This window comes from Emys orbicularis, chromosome 4 (assembly GCF_028017835.1).
Source record: "Emys orbicularis isolate rEmyOrb1 chromosome 4, rEmyOrb1.hap1, whole genome shotgun sequence".
Taxonomy (NCBI): domain Eukaryota; kingdom Metazoa; phylum Chordata; order Testudines; family Emydidae; genus Emys; species Emys orbicularis.
Window position 1 is genome coordinate 143,266,144 of NC_088686.1, and position 19,783 is coordinate 143,285,926.

General features: G+C 49.7%; 1 protein-coding gene across 3 annotated transcripts in view; it reads left to right on the forward strand.

Moving 5' to 3' along the window:
• The window catches only part of CDK18 (cyclin dependent kinase 18), a 31,673-nt gene extending 15,059 nt beyond the window's left edge, over positions 1 to 16,614 (forward strand). For all 3 annotated transcript variants that reach the window (XM_065402724.1, XM_065402722.1, XM_065402723.1), the window contains exons 4-15: positions 336 to 392; positions 1,538 to 1,652; positions 2,645 to 2,739; positions 3,716 to 3,778; positions 5,775 to 5,898; positions 6,406 to 6,526; positions 6,972 to 7,069; positions 7,826 to 7,931; positions 8,588 to 8,630; positions 9,610 to 9,700; positions 11,209 to 11,286; positions 16,580 to 16,614. In XM_065402724.1, coding sequence (XP_065258796.1) covers positions 336 to 392; positions 1,538 to 1,652; positions 2,645 to 2,739; positions 3,716 to 3,778; positions 5,775 to 5,898; positions 6,406 to 6,526; positions 6,972 to 7,069; positions 7,826 to 7,931; positions 8,588 to 8,630; positions 9,610 to 9,700; positions 11,209 to 11,286; positions 16,580 to 16,614 — 1,026 coding nt within the window. The remainder of the gene's footprint in view (positions 1 to 335; positions 393 to 1,537; positions 1,653 to 2,644; positions 2,740 to 3,715; positions 3,779 to 5,774; positions 5,899 to 6,405; positions 6,527 to 6,971; positions 7,070 to 7,825; positions 7,932 to 8,587; positions 8,631 to 9,609; positions 9,701 to 11,208; positions 11,287 to 16,579) is intronic.
• Positions 16,615 to 19,783: the final 3,169 nt, after the last annotated feature.

Genomic DNA, 19,783 nt, shown 5'->3' on the forward strand with positions numbered 1-19,783 from the left:
TCAAGCCACGGTCACATTGCAGAAGAAGACACTTAGCGCAGTGATGAAGTTAATAACTTGCGTCATAGTTCCATGGAGGGAGAAAGCAGGTATCATTTGTTTCCTTTAAGCAACCGGTTTTGGTTTCCCTGTGATTGATTGGCTGGCTGGCTGCTCTCCCCTGCAGATAGCAATAGACGTTGTGTATCTAGAACTGCTGCATGCGAACACCTGCCTTGATTTATCTCCCCCCAAAGCTCATACTGCCCGGCCTCCTTGACGTGACCTTCAGCCGCAGGGCTAATCTTTCCTAGGGAAGGATGTTTCCTGCTGATGTTCTTCCCTTTTCTTTGCAGTCGGACATCGGATTTGGGAAGCTGGAAACCTATGTGAAATTGGAAAAACTGGGGGAGGTAAGAAGAATGTGAAATCAACTCAAGGTTGTAGATGAAGTTCAGAGCAGAGCCCAAGCTGCAAAGGACAGACCCGGAGCCAGACTTCCTCAGCGTATGGGCGTGTTTGGACCTGGGGGTTTGGTCCTGGCCCAGCGTTAGTTATAAGTAACAAGAAGTACTCAAACGTAGCACTTACAGAGTTCTTTTGGGCCTGATCGAAAGACCATTGAAGCTGACAGGAATCTTGAAGTTGACTTTCATGGGCTTTGGATCAGGCTTTTTATCTTCAAAGCAATTTACAAACACTCTGTACAATCCCCGCTTCCTTCTGGGATAGCTAAGTGTTGTTGTCATTTTACAGGGGCAGAGACGTTAAGTGATTTGCCTAAGGCTACGGAGGGAATCGGTGTAGGAGCTGGAGTAGAACTCAGATGTTCATGTTACCCAGGCTTGTTCTCGTGCCAGTAGATCATTCCCACCCTCTCAGACTAAACCCTGACAGGACCATTTTCAAAGAATGGTGCCTAAAATGCACCCACAAAGCCCTTGGTTTTACAGGCAAAAGTAACTGGGTGCTTAGATGGCTACTTTAAATGCAGGATTGTCTTTGCCATTTGAGCTCCAGTCTTGAAAAATCTGGCCTTCAAGGTTTAAGCCCAAAACTTAGACTTCCCTCCCAAAACGCTGGGTTTACAAAAGGTATTAAATTGTGCAACGTAATACTGTATTTACAGGAGGGGAAATTGCCACCTGATCCCCTGGGTTACTGAAGTGTATGACATTGATTCCTATTAATATCTTGATTTATGTAACAATCCCAACCACCTTTCGTCAGCAGGGAAGATAGCTGGGTCTCTCCCACTTGAGTTAAAGGAGCAACTCCATTAGATGGTAGCACTAGTGAGTTATTACGTTCTACGTGAACCAACCACTGGAGAGGGATTTAGCCAGTGTACACAGCTGCATTGTTACCAGTGTCACCAGTGGTTGTAAAATTATCCTGCCCTTGTTTTTCAATCCCTTCCATCCAGTGATAAAATGCTCCCATGGACATTGGTTTGCGGTACATGCAGGGTGTCAGATCCCGGCTCCCCATAGCAGCCCTGCTCCATGCCATCCAAGTGTAAGTTCATGAGCTGCATTTCTCTGTCTCTTTCTCACAGGGCACCTACGCCACTGTCTTCAAGGGGCGCAGCAAGCTAACTGGGAACCTGGTCGCTCTGAAGGAGATCCGTCTGGAGCATGAAGAAGGGGCACCCTGCACAGCTATAAGGGAGGGTAAGGGGCAGTAGATACTTTTTGTGCTAAAAGGCATCACACACAGGGATGGACCACAGCTCTGGGACTCACGATTATAAATGGTAGCAATTTATATCCACTTACCAGATGGCCCTGCCTCAGCACAGGGGGCTGGACTTGATGCCTTCTCAAGATCCCTTCTAACCCTATACTTCTATGATTCAAATGAGCCCATAGTTAAGGCTACAGGTATTTTTAGTAAAAGTCATGGACAGGTCACGAGCAGTAAACAAAAATTCACGGCCTGTGACCTGTCCATGACTTGTACTATATACCCCTGACTAAATCTTGGGCAGGGGGGTCGCGGGTGCTGGGGGGTGGCCTAGGACCCCCGCTGGTGCTGGGGGGGTCTGGGCGGTGGCGCAGCCCAGGACCCCCGCTGGTGCTGGGAGGGGGGGCCGGGCGGCGGCACACAGCCCAGGACCTCTGCTGGTGCTGGAGCAGGGAGTGTTGGCGGGGCTGGCAGGCTTCCTACCCAACTCCATGTGTCCCTGCAGCTCCTAGGGGGAGGGAATGCCAGGGGGGCTCCACGCACTGCCCCCGCCATGAGCTCCACCTTGGCAGCTCCCATTGGCCGGGAACTGCAGCCAGTGGGAGCTGTGGGGATGGTATCTGCAAGCAGGGACAGCGCGCAGAGCCCCCTGGCCCCTCCACCTAGGTCAGGAGCTGCTGGGACATGCCGGCCGCTTCCGGGGAGCCCCCCTGACTGTGTGAAAAGGGGGATGATGCCTGCAATAGAAAGTTAGTAGCGAATCAGCTTTGCCTTAGGGCTGGATGGGCAGCTCAGCCAGCCAATCCAAACCCACTCAGTCCTGAAGGACTGACTCTTCCATCTGCAAAACACTGACCCGGTCTATGAGGACCAGATATTGGGACCAACCAGCCCTGCCTGGGCAGGTTTCCACCCCTCATGACAAAGTATGCCGACAATGGACCCTCATGGCTAACGCTGCCTTCTCCTTGCCTTGCAGTTTCCCTGCTGAAGAACCTGAAACATGCAAACATTGTGACCCTCCATGATTTCATCCACACTGAGCGCTCCCTCACCCTTGTCTTTGAGTACCTGGTGAGTCCAAGGGCTGCTTGCCTGGGTGCTTGGTCTTGTGCTGGGGCAGTCTGGACACCCAGACTTTCCCCTGCTGCAGGAGGGATGGGGGCTCATTCCAGACACGGAAATGGTTCATGGAGTGATGAGAAGTGCTGGTTGCAAAAAAAAAAAAAAAAAAAGGCAGGGGGAATCATGGGGAACAAAAAAATTTTGTGTTTTTCAAAATTCTGAAAATTTCCACACTTTGAGAATTCCCTGACCCGCTTTGTAATAGGTCAAAAAAGGGAACATTTCACAGTAATTTAATCAGATATTTCCCTGTTTTTTTTTTTACGTTACTATCTGTTTATTTAGGAAGCAGTGACGGGTTTATAAATCCTTGCCATGTAAATATCAGAAACAAAACAATCACCATTACAACAATGAGCTTTTGTTTAAAGAGACATTATGCAGGAATATAGACATCAGATTGCTCTGTGTACCAGGGAGTTACCATATTGCAGCCTTAGCATCATTACAACACCCACACAATATTAACATTTGATAGATAGGCCTGGTCTCTTCAATATGTGCAATCAGAGATTTCACTCCATATTTTTTAATTAACAAAATATTTATTCACTTCTAATAACAATTGTCTGCTCTGAGCTCCTGTGTAACATGGGCCATAGAATTTCACCCAGAGATTGCTGCATCAAGCCTGTTCACTTGTGTTTGAAATGAGTTTTCCTAGCCCTCCATCTCCACCCATTCCCCCGAGCCACTTCGGGGAGGGTTTGGGATGATCGTCATGGTTCTTTCTGACCATAACTTCTGTAAATCTGTGAAAAAGGCCTGTGGGATTTAGCCACCCAGCCTTTGTCAAACCTCACTCACCATGCTCAGCTTGTGCACCAACCGCTTGACCATCGCCATGTGTTGTCAGTAACTTGCTGGGCACACGGTTATTCATGGTCACTTAGAAGATTCCTTCGGGACGTGCTTGTCGTTGCAGGAAAATGACCTAAAGCAATATCTGGATAACTGCGGGAACCTGATGAACGTGCACAACGTGAAGGTACGAGACCACTATCTTGCGGAAGGGGTTTACAAACTCTCAGGGGATGCTCTATCGTGGCCATGTTGAAGACCCAAGGAACTGACCCGAGGTGCATTGCAGTCGTTGGGGGCTCAAACATTCACACTCAGATTATTCAGATGATCCCATCCAGTGTGCATTATCGTGTACTTCTCAACAGTGAATTAATCTGCCATCGCACTGCCCATTCACTTAGCATTGTTAGACGCCTCTGAAGTTCCTCACCATTTTCTCTGGCCTGGACTAACCTGAATAAATTGGTGTCATCTGCAAACCCTGTTCACCCCCTTTCCTCAGCTAGTTGTCTGTATTACCATTCATCCGAGGGTGATTTCATTTCCTTCCTTGCATCTTATTGCAGGAGCTTGTCAACAGTTTTTAGAAAGTTCCCGAGACAGAGACTCCACCCCTTGTCCAGCTCCTAGCATAGTGGGGTGTTTGGTGTTAGTCTCGTGGCAAATGAGGAAACTGACTTTGTTAAGAACTGAGTGCAGCTACACTGGGGGGAGAGGAGCACACTTCATAACTTCTGGAGACCGAGCTGACTGCACACCCCAAGAACTCCTTGCATCCCTCCATTCCCCTCTATTTCAGGGCCTCCCTGCAACTACTCCTCAATCTCCCCCCCCACCGGGAGTTCTGTGTGCCCCCCATGTCCCCCTCCACTATACCAGAGTTCCCCATTCTTCCCCCCATCCATGTTATAGACTCTGTCTGCTCCCCTTCCTCACATTCCCACCTCCCCACCCCTGTGCTCAGGGCTCTGTGTATCCCCCACCATATCAGGCCCCCCGGTTTCCCTCCTCCCACCAGGAAAGGTGTGGGCCTCCCATTCCCCCTTCCTCACCACCATTGATTTTTGTCTGGGAGAGAAGTTATTCAGGATGTCAGCATATTAGACTGTTTTGGGAGGGTGAGCAGGGCTATTGTTATGCTGGACAGCAATAGCAGGGGCCATCAATTCAGTTCTTTAATCTGTAGACAATTGCAGAGGTGCTTGAAGCTGTGTCTGCGCTAAACACATGGCCGGGGCACTATGCGTCCCACATTTCCCCCCTTCTGGTTTTCCGATTTTCCCTAAAATTGGTACGGTTCTGCCCCTGGATGCCTAGAACATTCCCTGCACGTTTGGAATTGATCAGATGTGGCAGAGGGAAGTTCCAGACAAACACAGAAATACCATCAATAATAATAATTATACCCAGCTCTTACATAGCGCTGTTCATCAGTAGCTCTCAAAACGCTTTTCATCCAGTGGAGTGTACGGCCTTCGCAAGCTCTGCCAATGAGTAAAAAGAGAGAGAGAGAATCTAATGCTATGCTGCAAAAAAAAAAATCTCTATGGGTGTGCAGACTTGGGCTCACGGGGCTCTTGCTACAGCGTTAAAAGCAGCCGTGTATCCGTTCTGGCTCAGGCAGGACCTTGGGCTCTGAAGCCTGAGGAGGGGAGAGGCTGAGCCCCAGACTGAGCCAGAACGGCTCCGTGGCTATTTTTAGCACTGTAGCTCCTGTCTGAGTCTGTCGAGCCAGGTTCTGAGACTCACTGCCGTGCAGTGTCAATGTATTCTTAGGGTCAGATTTGCATTGGCACACTGAAGGCCAGACTGTGTAAAGAGTCCCTGGCTGTGTAAAGGGGCCTTAAAGTGGACATGAATGTAATTTAGAAGTCCGTGTAATTTGCAGCCACGTTAAGGCCCCTGCATGCTGCCACACTGGTGTAAAGGGGCCTTAGTGTGCATGTGAATATGGCCTGTATTCTTGTGCTCCAGGCTGGAGACGCGGCAGTTCTGGCTTTGCACATTGCTCCATCCCTGGGTGGCACCTGTACATAGTTTGAAATCAATCCAGAGCTGTCCACTGTGATTTTTATTCCCCGTTATAGGGTCCCAAGCCCATTGCAGGTTCTGCTTGTCCCTACTGTGTGCTGAACAACATGCCAAACACTGCTCTCACCCCTTCTGCTCCCCTCCCCAAGATCTTCCTCTTCCAGCTGCTCCGCGGCCTGTCCTACTGCCACAAGAGCAAGATCCTGCATCGAGACCTCAAACCGCAGAACCTGCTCATCAACGAAAGGGGGGAGCTAAAGCTGGCTGACTTCGGTGAGTAGGGCAGGGAGAGAACAGCGTTGGCCTGGATTGGGCCAGGTTCTGTGCAGACAACAGTGGGTACCGTATGCAATCCCTGGAGCTGCAGAGCAGCATGGGGCATGGGTTCCCGTAGCAGCCCAGGACACAAGCTTGTATGCACTTCTCAAGCTGGTGCTTTAGTCACCTCTGTATGGAAACTGCCTGCTCCACTTAGCAAGGTTTCAGCTTGGTGCCTGTTCCTCTGAGGCACACAGGCTAGGGGCCGGGCTTAGTCTGGGAATGCAGGGGGGCGGGACCTCTGGGGGCAGGGCTTCAGCACCTGACAGCTCCCATTTAAGCACCTAGATGCAGTGGGCCAGATTGTCAGACTGGCAGCTCCAAATCTGGCCCGCTGCATTTAGGTGCCTAGATGAGAGCTGAATTCTTTTGCAAACCTGGCCGTGCGGTTCCCTGGGATGAGCGCAGTGCTGCCGCAAAACACAATAGGAGCAGTCTTGCTAACATCCCTTTCGTCTCCAGGTCTAGCCAGAGCCAAATCAATCCCTACGAAAACATATTCCAACGAGGTGGTCACGCTGTGGTATCGGCCACCAGATGTCCTGCTGGGATCTACTGAGTACTCCACGCCCATCGATATGTGGTGAGCCGGCATCTGCATGCAGGGTGGGGTGGGACGGCTCCGTCAGAGTCCCACATTAAGATTCCAAGCTCTCTGGGACAGGGGAGTTCATTGTCTCCCATGTGTCTGTACAGCACCGAGCACTCTGCTGCCCAGTTAAATAATGTTAAATAATAACATTGGGCTGCCGCCTGCTTCGGTTTCTGTGCCATGTCCTGCATCTCGGGGGGCACAAGCTCTTTGGAGCAGGGGATGGGTCTTATCTGAACATGTGTGGTGCTGAGTGCATGGTTAGCAGTAATAATAGTGTGGTAGCTCTGGGTACTGATTTCTCTTCCAAGGGAACTGGTGGGAGCCCCATCCAAGGGCTGGGACTGGAAGGAACCAGGCTGCACTGGACACAGGGCAGGGATGGACTACGACAGCTTTCCCATCTCTAATTCCAATGTCTCTGCTGCTCCTTTAGGGGTGTGGGCTGCATACACTATGAAATGGTCACTGGACGGCCCATGTTCCCAGGCTCGACTGTGAAAGAAGAGCTCCATTTAATCTTCAGGCTTCTTGGTGAGTTGTCTGCATTCTCCCTTATCTCCAGGAGAGGGAGGTGGCTGACCGAGCAGAGGGAAAACAGTAACCTTCCTGGTGCACTTAGGCTGGCCTTTAACTCCCTTTCTGTAAATCTGGTAGGATTTACGAGAGACTTGGTTCTCAACCAGGGGTACGCAGAGGTCTTCCAGGTGGTACATCAATTCAGCTAGATATTTGCCAAGTTTTACAACAGGCGACATAAAAAGCACTAGTGAAGTCAGTACAAACTAACATTTCATGCAGACAATGACTCATTTATACTGCTCTATATACTATACACTGACGTGTTAGTACAATATGTTAAAAATGAGAAAGTCAGCAATGTTTCAGTACTAATGTGGGGTGACACTTTTGTATTTTTATGTCTGATTTTGTAAGCAAGTAGTTTTTAAGTGAGGTGAAACTTGGGGTACACAAGACAAATCAGACTGAAAGGGGTACAGTAATCTGGAAAGGTTGAGAACCACTGTACTAGAGAATCAGATGTTTTCTATAAGGTTTTATACCCTTCTTGTAGAATTTGATAGCAGAGAGAGAATTCTCTATTCAATTCCAGGGGATGGTTCAAACCACCTAGAGAATAGCTATTGTTTTTTACCAGATTCAGTGTTTTTTACCAGATTCAGATTTTGACAGGGAGCTATTCTCTCTAGTGTAATCTAGTGTTGTTACTAGCAGCTTTCCATAGCCCATGCACAGGGTGATGTGTCTAAACCTGCCTTTCTCCCCCAGGCACCCCTACAGAAGACTCCTGGCCCGGAATCACATCCAACGAGGAGTTTAAGGGTTATCATTTCACCCAGTACCAAGCCCAGCCCTTGATAAATCATGCACCCAGGTATCTCCTTGGAGCAGAGACCTACACTTGCACTGTGGTTTCAGGCTGTTCACAAATGGGAGACTAGGGCGATGAGTGTTGGGGTAGGGGCTGGACTGATAGCCCTGGATATTAAGGATCTGCGCCAATCTACAGAACAGATGCAGATGAAGCCAGCATCAGAGCAGGCCTCCTCCACTGTGCCCTGCTAATGTGCATACAACATGCCCTGGAAGGACGCCCCTCCAGGGGCTCGCAGATAAGTACCCATCTGCAGGGCTTATTCCGTCCTCCTTTCTGCTGAGACTGCCACCACACCACATAGCAAGTGTGAAAAATCGGGACGGGGGAGGGGACTAATAGGGTCCTATATAAGACAAAGCCCCTAATATCGGGATGGTCCCGATAATATTGGAATGTCTGGTCACTCTACAAGGAGTGCTAATTAATACTTAGAACCCCGCCCACCAGCTGTGCAGGGCAAGGCACTGTTCCCCGTTGTGTCGTGCAGTGATCGATCCTGAGCCGTAGAATAGAATTATAGAATCATAGAATATCAGGGCTGGAAGGGACCTGAGGAGGTCATCTAGTCCAACCCCCTGCTCAAAGCAGGACCAATCCCCAACTAAATCATCCAGGGTCTCTGGGGTATGGTCACAGTCTCCGTTTTTTCTCAGGCTGGACACAGAAGGGATCGACTTGCTGACGAGCCTCCTCCTGGTAAGTGGCCTGACCGTCCAGCCGGATTGCAAGGGGATGTCTTGGGTGGAGGTGCCACCATTCAGCACCCTCCACCCTGGGGCTCCGGGGGTGCTGCCTTCCTTCCTGGCTTAACATTAGTGCTACCTACCTTCTCACCGGGGGGCAGAACAGGGGGCCTGGCCAGCTGCAGCTGGGAACACTGCACCCACAACAGCCGATCTGATGCTAACTTGGTGTCTGATCATGCGGCCGTTGGAGTCCTCTACAGGCCCTGGATCAGGCCCTCAGTCCCATAGAGCAATGGCAAGGGGTTATGGATGCAACTAAGCCATTTCTCTGACGCTAACGCCAAGGTCTCAGTAGACCTTAGTACCAACCCGCTCCCATTACTCCACCCCGCTAACTGCCCTGAATTCACTCAGAAACTCTCCCCTAAGTGCTGGACATGCCCTTTTACCTTCTTCTCCTGGTTCATGTCCTCCTTGATCAGAGCCCTTGTCATTACCTTCCCTTCGGCTTTTTGAGACCAGCCCACTTGTCCCTGTATTTAAAGTCAGTGGAACTCCCGAACTCTGACCCAGCGTCTCACCTGCGTTATCTGGTCGCTCACCTTTTCTCTGCTGCCAAGTTCCTGGTTCCACTTTCTTGGATTTGCCCAGAAACACAATCCTGCCCTGCAGCTGCTGCTGACCAGAAACGAATGCCATTTCCATCACGGCACTACTCCCCGGTGCCCACATAGGTGCCCCAGCGTGGGATTTGGACGCCCTACGGAGGGGCCCTGATTGAAATTTGGGGAGCTTGTCTCCGCCTCCCCTTCCCCGTCTTCTCCTCTCCCATGGAACCTGACACACAAACACACACACTCTATGTAGACACACACACAGAACATAGGTAAACACATGCACACACACACACACACACTGCTTATGTCATCGTTCACGCTCACACTCAGAGCTTATGTCGACACACACGCCTTTTTCTGTGGTTTTTACAGTATGAAGCCAAATGCCGGATCTCCGCCGAAGAGGCCCTGCGACACCCTTACTTCAAGGTGCTGGGGGACCGAGTCCAGCTCCTCCCTGACAGTGAGCACACAGATTATCCTGTTGGGGTGTCCAAGGGCAGGACCCAGCACTTCAGGGGCTGCCCGGCCAGTTGTTACATTTCTTAGTGATACACTGTGGGAAGTAACACAGCCTCCCTCGCCATTTCTGAAAAACCCCTTGTCTGAGTCATGCACCTCTGTGAAGTCCCCTCGTCTGTATTAAGGGAGAGGGAGCGAGATTCGGACACGTAATAATAATACTTAGTAGATATAGAGCACTTTACAAAGAAGGTCAGGATTGTTATCCCCTTTGGACAGATAGGGAAACCGAGGCACGGAGAGAGGAAGTTTCTTGCCCAGGCAGGCCAGTGGCAGAGCCAAGAATAGGACCCAGGTCTCCTAGTTCCAGTCCAGTGCTCTGGCTATACTGCCCGCATGGGCACCGGGCCCAGCCAGGGGATGTGTCTAGGCTCTGTCTGCTCCCTCGTCCCCGTGAGCGCCGCATTCTGGCTCAGTCCTGCACTGAGCAGGCAGGGAGCGCATCTCACGGCAGGGCCCGGTGAAGGTGCTGAGGGGAGCTGGTAAGAACAAGGTTTCGTCAAAAATGATTTTTTTTGTGAAAAAAATCTTGGGTTTGACAGTGTTTTTCATTGTTTGAAAAAGTTTCTAAATGGAAAATTTCAGGTTGGGGAAGAGATTTTTGGGGGGTATTTTTGAAATTGTTCATGTTGCGAGTGTGAGGAAACTCTGCCTTTTTCCCCCTATAAAAGCAGAGAGAAGGGTTAAGAAGAGTGTTATTTTCAGAGTGGTAGAGACACTTTCAACCCTTTCTGACGATTTTCCAACTGTCATAGATAGGTTGGAAGACAGTCAGAAAGTGGGAGTTTAGCAGGTTTTCTCACACTTCCTTTATTTCTGAAATGTTTCCCATGGGAAAACTGTGGTTTCCTTCGGGAAAACTGCTGTTTCCTATGGGAAAACTTCAAATGAGCATTTTTCCTGTGAAAAATTCCCACAGGAAACATTCCCATTAGCTGGCCAGTTCTAGAGCCGATCAGGAGAGAGAGCACAGGGGCACCCTCCTGCATGAATGAGAAGCTGCGGAGTCAGTCCTGCCCCTCAGCAGGCGATAGGCCTAACAGGCAAAGGCAGGGCCTTATTAACCCTCTAAGGATTGTGCTTAAGCACATGTCTGTTTAGAGATCCCCATTCCATGGCTCTGTGCCCATTTAGAGAAAGGGAGCCAGGTACACAGGTGGCTTGAAGCTGTGGCATAGTAGGGAGGGGAATTGTGGGTCCAGGGACACCACAGTGTGAGGGATCTGGGAACTATGGGCACAATGGGGTGGGGAATTCTGGGCCTGTGGGTGCTGTGAGGTGGTGGATCTGGGCATGACAAGATGGAGAATTCATGGGAGCCGCAGAGTGAGCACCATGGGTGAAGCTCTGAGAGTGCATTGGTGTTTGCCTTCCTATGGAAGCTCAGATCCCAGCTCTCCCAGCCAGTCAGGTTAACTCTCAATTTCTTCTCTCTCTCCCTTCACCCAGATGCCTCCATCTTCTCTCTGAAGGAAATACAGCTTCAAAAGGACCCTGGCTACCGAGGTTCAGCCTTTCAGCAGTCAGGTAGGACGCTGCAGCGGGGCACAGACCCCTAATCTGGGCCCCGTGGGAGGAGAGGCACTCTAGAAATGTGCAGAGCCAGAAGGCGCCATGCTCTCCTGCAGCACCTTCCATCTGTGGCTCCCGAATTGCAGAACAAGCACATGTGCAATTAGCTGCCCAGCCCCCTAGAAGGTAGATATCGTCCTATCCCTGTTTTACAAATGGGGGAAACTGAGGTACAGAGTGGGGACTTGTCCAAGGTCACACAGTGAACCTGATTCTCCACTGCCTTGCGTCATGGGGAGTCATTTACCCCCCAGGTGTAAAACACTGCCAAGTCAGAACCCTGTGCTCTCACCAATGGCTGTGTTTCACACCCACTTCCCTCTAGCATGAATAACAACATGAGGTGCCAGGCAGGGGGTGCCCAGGCCCAGTGAGTCTATGGGTCTAGAATTCAGGGGCCCAATCCGCCTCTCGCTCACACCAGTTTTACACTACTATCGGCTGCAGAGTTACTCCAGATTTACACCAGTGTGAGTGAGAGCTGAATCAGGCCCCAGGTGTGACGGGTTGGATCACAGAAACCCCCTTGGGAGCTGCCACCCAATGTGCCAAGACTACCCCTGCTTCTGTTTTCCCTGCCAGCTCAGGATTCCAGCACCCTGTCTTGCTGAGCCAGACACTCCAGTCTGCTCTAACAAAGACTCAGGGTCTGAATTACTAGTCCCAAAGCTGCAAGTTTACCCGAAACCAGCTCACAGGAGTGTGCTTGTCTTTAGCACTCAGATGCCCAACTCCCAATGGGGTCTAAACCCAGATAAATCCGTTTTACCCTGCATAAAGTTTATGCAGGGCAAACTCATAAATTGTTCGCCCTCTATAACACTGATAGAGAGATATGCACAGTTGTTTGCTCCCCCAGGTATTAATACATACTCTGAGTAAATTACTAAATAAAAAGTGATTTTATTAAATACAGACAGTAGGATTTAAGTGGTTCAAAGTAGTAACAGACAGAACAAAGTAAGTCACAAGCAAAATAAAATAAAATGCGCAAATCTATGCCTAATCAAACTACATACAGATAATCTCACCCTCAGAGATGCTTCAGTAAGTTTTTCTCAGACTGGACACCTTCCAGGCCTGGGCACAATTCTTTCCCCTGGTACAGCTTTTGTTCCAGCTTAGGTGTTATCTAGGGGATTCTCCATGATGGCTCCTCTCCTTCTCTGTTCTCTTCCACCCCTTTATATATCTTTTGCATAAGGCGGGAACCCTTTGTCTCTCTGGGTTTCCACCCCCCCTCACTGGAAAAGCACCAGGTTAAAGATGGATTCCAGTTCAGGTGACATGATCACATGTCACTGCAAGACTTCATTACTCACTTGCCAGCACTCATATACAGGAAGACTCACAGGTAAACACAGTCATCTGCAGACAATGGTCCTTGTTAATGGGAGTCATCAAGATTCCAAACCATCATTAATGGCCCACACTTTACATAATTACAATAGGCCCTCAGAGTTATGTTTTATATTTCTAGTTTTAGATACAAGAGTGGTACATTTATACAAATCGGATGATCACACTCAGTAGATTATAAGCTTTGTAATGATACCTTACAAGAGACCTTTTGCATGAAGCATATCCCAGTTACATTATACTCACTTATATTTTTATAAAACCATATAGACTGCACAACGTCACACCCTCCTCCTGAACTTACTGCCAGAGACTTGGACACTGACCATGGCGGAGGCAGTATACCTAAAATTCGTTTTTGGGCTCCCCTATGGGGCAGACACTCCTGTGTCCCCCAAAAGGGAAAGAGACCCTGATCCAGCTGTAGGCTCACAGCTACCAGCTATGAGAGACCTTTCGCTGGCCAGCAAAATCCCCCCCCTTTCACTCAGGTTGGGTTTGCTTCCAGCTAGAGTCCTTGGGGTTTGTTCCCACCGCAGCAGTCACCAGGACCCCAACTTCCAGCTCCAGGATACATGTCTCTGTGCACCTCTTCCACTCCATTACAGCCAGGTCATGCTTCTGGGTCTTAATTGCTTTGTCTCTTAAGTCCAGGCTGGTGGGCAGCCTTTTCTTTTTCCAGGGCAGCCTTTTCCCAGGCAAATTGTACATCAATTTCCATTTGTTTTCCCTTGAGACCATCACTTGATGAGCTGGGATACCACAGAGAACACCCTCCTGCCAGAACAGGCACCCCTCCCCTCCTGTCTTGCTAGGTTAGACACTCCAGTCAGTTTCAGCACAGACAGAGGTTGGGCCACACCCATCTGCAGTTCACTGAAACTGAGATGTACTCAACTCAGGGGCTTCTTAGTTAACAGAGACATTTCCAGCGCCCATTGTTCAGTCTTTCTGGGCAATTTGCAACTTGTGTAGTTTTAGCTTCTTTTGATCTTCATTCTTACTTATTTTGCTTCCTTTTCTGTCCCTAATTTCCTTTCCCGAAATAAGCAAACAGAAAATAACAAACCAGTAACCACTTTGTCTGTTCTCCAGCCACCACACTTAAAACTCACTTAAAATCACTACCAGTATCTCAAAGCAATCAGCTGTGCACAGATCCTGCTCGACTACGCCACTGTGACGGGTTGGATCACAGAAACCCCCTTGGGAGCTGCCACCCAATGTGCCAAGACTACCCCTGCTTCTGTTTTCCCTGCCAGCTCAGGATTCCAGCACCCTGTCTTGCTGAGCCAGACACTCCAGTCTGCTCTAACAAAGACTCAGGGTCTGAATTACTAGTCCCAAAGCTGCAAGTTTACCCGAAACCAGCTCACAGGAGTGTGCTTGTCTTTAGCACTCAGATGCCCAACTCCCAATGGGGTCTAAACCCAGATAAATCCGTTTTACCCTGCATAAAGTTTATGCAGGGCAAACTCATAAATTGTTCGCCCTCTATAACACTGATAGAGAGATATGCACAGTTGTTTGCTCCCCCAGGTATTAATACATACTCTGAGTAAATTACTAAATAAAAAGTGATTTTATTAAATACAGACAGTAGGATTTAAGTGGTTCAAAGTAGTAACAGACAGAACAAAGTAAGTCACAAGCAAAATAAAATAAAATGCGCAAATCTATGCCTAATCAAACTACATACAGATAATCTCACCCTCAGAGATGCTTCAGTAAGTTTTTCTCAGACTGGACACCTTCCAGGCCTGGGCACAATTCTTTCCCCTGGTACAGCTTTTGTTCCAGCTTAGGTGTTATCTAGGGGATTCTCCATGATGGCTCCTCTCCTTCTCTGTTCTCTTCCACCCCTTTATATATCTTTTGCATAAGGCGGGAACCCTTTGTCTCTCTGGGTTTCCACCCCCCCTCACTGGAAAAGCACCAGGTTAAAGATGGATTCCAGTTCAGGTGACATGATCACATGTCACTGCAAGACTTCATTACTCACTTGCCAGCACTCATATACAGGAAGACTCACAGGTAAACACAGTCATCTGCAGACAATGGTCCTTGTTAATGGGAGTCATCAAGATTCCAAACCATCATTAATGGCCCACACTTTACATAATTACAATAGGCCCTCAGAGTTATGTTTTATATTTCTAGTTTTAGATACAAGAGTGGTACATTTATACAAATTGGATGATCACACTCAGTAGATTATAAGCTTTGTAATGATACCTTACAAGAGACCTTTTGCATGAAGCATATCCCAGTTACATTATACTCACTTATATTTTTATAAAACCATATAGACTGCACAACGTCACACCAGGTCTCCAGACCCAGTGCTGTACTTACCCCACGAGAGCTAGTCCCTCCCATGTGGACGTCCCCGTGAGATGACAAGGCTCTGTCTACACTGGAGTGGGAGGTGTGATTCCCAGCTCGGGCAGACGTACTTGTGCTGCTCTGATGGCGCTAGCAGGCTAAAAATAGCAATGTGGCTGCAGCCGCATGGGCAGCAGGAGGGGCTACCAGCTCAGGGTCCAGTCCTGTCTGAAACCCTAGGTATGTACTGGGGTGGCTAGCCTGTCTCACCGCTGCGGCTACGCTGCTGTTTTTAGCACACAGGCTCCATCACAGCTAGTACGGGTATGTCTGCCTGAGCTGGAAATTACACCCTCGGCTCCAGTGTAGACAGACACTAGGAGCAGCAAGGCCAGTGTGGGGAGCCCTGCCTCCCATGCTCTGATTCAGCCGATCCTGTCTCCTGCCGGCCTTGGGAGATCCTGGCCTGCCCTGCGCTGGTGTGGTCACACTGACGCACGCTGCAGTGATAGCATTGGACTGCATCCATGTGCAACACCTCAAGCGCTTGGTATCCTGCCAGCCTTTCCACACCGTCCAGGCAGTGCCATGCAGGTGATGTGTACGCCGCGCTGCGGTGACCTTCTCTTCCAAGCAGCCAGGCAGGTCCCATTGTTTGTTTCTCAGATTAATGTCAGGGGAAAGTCTGTTTGGATTAGTGGGAAATGCCACAAAGCAGCCTCTCCCCATCCCCTTCCCCATGTGCAGGTGAACACACCTCAGAGTCCCCTAGCTGATTGGGAAGAGGTTATTAGTGAGGTGAAATGATTGGGCCTAATTATAGTGTCATGACTAAGCATCAGGACTGCTGGGTTCTGTTCCCAGCTCTGCCACTGCCCTGCTGTGTTACCTTTGGGACGAGTCATGTCCCGTCTGGAGACTTTACTGACCTCCCGTAACAGGGGAGGGTGGGTTCTCAGGCAGGCACTTGAAATTCCACAGAAGAAAAGCAATACAGTACCCGCTGAGAGGGCCAGACACAGCTCCCAGTCCGAGCCCCCCAACACCCCACGTTAGAAGATTCAGATCCAGATCTTTGTCATGGACTGAACCAGAACCCTGGATCAAGGGCGCTCATGACCTGTTAAGTTTGGATCAAGATTCAGATGTTGTGGCGACCCTGGACCAAACTAAACACATCAGATCACAACATCACTGAGCTTCGGGCGAGTTCGGCTCCAAAGCCTGAAACGCGGGGCCCTTCTTCTCCACCTTCGTATTATTGACACATTTGTTAATATTCAGCTGTGTCCAGAAAAGCACAATGGGGCCAGTGGCCCCCTGGCATAAGTCCACTGGTTTGGATGCAGCTATGTCAGGGATCAGTCTTGGCCTGAACGACACTGCATGGTCTCCAGACTCTGTTTCCTTGGCTCAAAGGTTGTAGCGGACTCATAAACTTTTACACATGACCTAGCCGCTAGAAGGAGACATCGCACCAGACTGTTAGTGGGTTACATCAGGAAGAAGCACCTATATTTTAGCCTTTCTGATCTCTCTCTCTCTCTCTCTTTTACTATTCCAGCCCGAGGGAAAAGCAGGAGGCAGAGTATATTTTAAACCTGGCTCTTGTTCCCTTTGTCACCATGGAGATCAAAGCACTGAGAAAGGAGAGGACTACATGCTCCCACAGGACCCATCCACAGAATTACTGACTCTAACAGGAAGATACTGGAATGCCCCTCTACCGTGGGCTGCCCTCTGTCTGTCCCCCAGAATCCCACTTCTGACACCAATCGCCCCACCAGTAGTTCTTGTCAAAGGAGCTCTGCCCCCAGTTGCTCATTTTTCATGTGACACCACCAAGAGTAAGCTACTGCGTTCCATACCCGGGTAAGGTACTTTATCTAGTGACTAGCTACCCTGGGAGTAGCCCTGAACTCAGGAGACTTGTGTGCTGGTCTCGTTACAATCCTGGTTCCTGCAGTACAGGGAGGTAAGCTGGAGTGCAGGCAGAGGGCAGAATCTCCGAGGATTGGCAGACAGCTGGGTTGTGGCATGTAGCGATCATATCGCGGAAGACGTTTCTGTGAGTGCACGGCATGCCTGTGCTTGGGCATCCTGCTATATCCACCATTGGGGAAGTCTGACCTGGCAAGACGTATTGCACTGAATGAAGGACATGCTATCACAAGCAGGGGACGCCCTACGGTGAGCCCCATCCAGGGCTTTCTGACATCAGACATTTAGTTGGGACTGAAACATTTAACAAGGGAGAGCTCTCCTTCAGCCCCTTCCCCCATGGTTATCCACCAGGGATCCCTCTTCCCCTACCCATAATTTGAGCCTCCTGCACAGTTGCTGGGATTGCCTGAACGGCAGCCCCAAGAGGTCCAGAGGAAAGAGGCTGTTAAGGGGAAAATGCAGATTAGTCGGATTCCTCTGATCCCTCGGCTTCCCCAACAACCCCTCACCCCCCCCCCCCCCCCGACACCTGGCTGCTGTCTAAAGACATCCCTAGAGCAAGAGCACACAGTGCTGTAGCACGGCTGGTATTCAGGATGCAGACTCTGTCATTAAATCCATGCAAAATGGGTGCAGTGTTCCCCCGGGACGTCTCTCACGCCATGTTTCGCGGCAGTTCCGAGCCCCTCTGATTTAGCTTTTCTGAGAAACCAGTGAAGTCCCGTTTCCCACATCAAGATCCTGCTGTGTTTCTAATCCGCCTTGCGCGGAAAGGTGCGTTTCCACTAGGAAAAGGACCCATTTCCCAGCGAGTGGCTCAGGAATTGCAGCAAATGGTCCAGCCACTTGGGCCCATCTTTGAGCTCATGGCAAAACATGAAAGAGCACAAGTAGTTTCACTGATTGGTGCGAATGAGCTGTGCATGCACAAAGCTGCGTCATTCTACCTTTGTGGTGGGCGTGCAAAGGTGCCGACCCTACTTCTGCGAGGCTGTGGGATCTGAGTATAGAGCCTATGAAGCCCAGATAGGCAGGTCTAGTTCCATCCTGTAGAGGGCAGTGGAGCTATGCAGGCACTATAAGTTCTTGATGTCCAACATAGTGAGGATAATGAGGTTTTGGGGCAGCTAATGATTTGTTACACTGTTAACAAGGGCAATGTTTTCATTGACTTTTGGGCAGAAGAGGAAACAGTCGTCTACTGGTGCTTGCAGGCTGTTTTCCAGGGGGGCCGAGCACCCGCCACGCCCACTGAAATTAACTTTTGTCGGAAGTGCTCAGTGCCTCTGAAAATCAGGCCCTGTCTGACTCAGCTTAAATCCTTCCAAGCCTAGGGACTAGACCTTCAGATAAAGTACAGACCAGGCTTTAAGACGGCTTACAGGGGAGCAAGGGCCGGTGGCTTGGTAGGGTCAATAGAATCAAAGAAATTCAAGGTGGGAAAAGATGTTAAGTCTGCTCATCCATCCCCCTTGGTCTTTTGGCTCTAACAACACAGGCTTCTACCACTGGTGCTAAAGGAGAGCTCCCTTACCTGACATCAGTAGCAGGCCCTTTGGTCTCCGGAGAGCTCCACCAGTCTCATGTACAAACACAGCAGCATAGTGCGTCCCCTGCCTCCCACCCCAGTGCCTATGGGGCTGATTTTCAAAGGTGTTGCTGAGCCTCTGCAGCGCCTGTTGGCTTCAGCTGAGTCAGTGGGTGCTCAGCACCTCTGCCCTTTCCCCATCACTCTCCACTCGAGAGAGGCCCACCATGGAAATACCAGGGAGAGAGAACAAGGGAGGCAATGTCATTGACTGGCGTGGAGTCATCTGGGGCTGTAAACTGGGACAGAAGGTTATAGAATGACCGTGACCGTGCAGCCAGGACTGTTTTCTCCAGGTTCAGCACGTGAAGGAGAAAGTTATTTCCAAGCCTGTAACCTGGACGCTCTTTACTCCTGCGTAGCTCTGTCCGTTTCCCCACAGACCCTTCCTGAAGGAGATCTCTCTGGTGGGACGCTGTTATTTATTAGCCTAGTGAGCTGCTATCAGTGTGAGTTTAAGATAACACCTTTTGTTCCAAGGCATTTCGGTGGCTGTTTATTCCTATTCAGGAGAGTGATAGCACATGTAAATATTTGGCACCCCTCTGAGCAGGGTTTGATTTATAATCCCCCGGCACTTGCTCCCTGGCAGGGGTTGGCAGGCTGAGTCCTAGTTGTGTGATCTCTGGGTTCCTGCACATGCTCCGCCTGTAAATGCCTTCCAGACACCTACATCTGAGCAGAAGCTTTTAGTCCAGTGGCATGAGGACACTGGTAAGATCCTGAGCAAATGTAAATTGCCCTGGCCCCGCTGAAGCTTGTGGTGATAGGGCCAGATAGACAATGGTATTTAGGTGCCCAAAGAGACAGATAGGCTCCTACTGGGGTTTACAAAAGCTTCTAAGCAGGTTAGGTGCCAAACTCCCATTGAAAGCCAGTAGGCGATAGGTATCCAACTCACTTGTAAATCCAACTAGGCACCTATCTGCATGCTTAGGTGCCTCAATGTGTTTATAAATCTGGCCCCTACACAGATTTGCATCTGCTGAGCATCCAGCTCTGTCTCCTTTGGCAAATTAATCCAGTTCTGTTCCACTGTGCATGTAGAACGTTGCATTAAGTTGAATGTTTTCAAGGCTGAAGCATTGGTTGTATTTTGTTTCCTAGGGTTTCACCGGGCATTATTTGCTAATTGCATGGTGCCACTGAGCTGTTTGCAACAGGGAGATGGCAAATGCAATTGATAATTTCATAGATTTAAGAACTAGAATAGAGATTTAGCCAGGAATCGCTGAC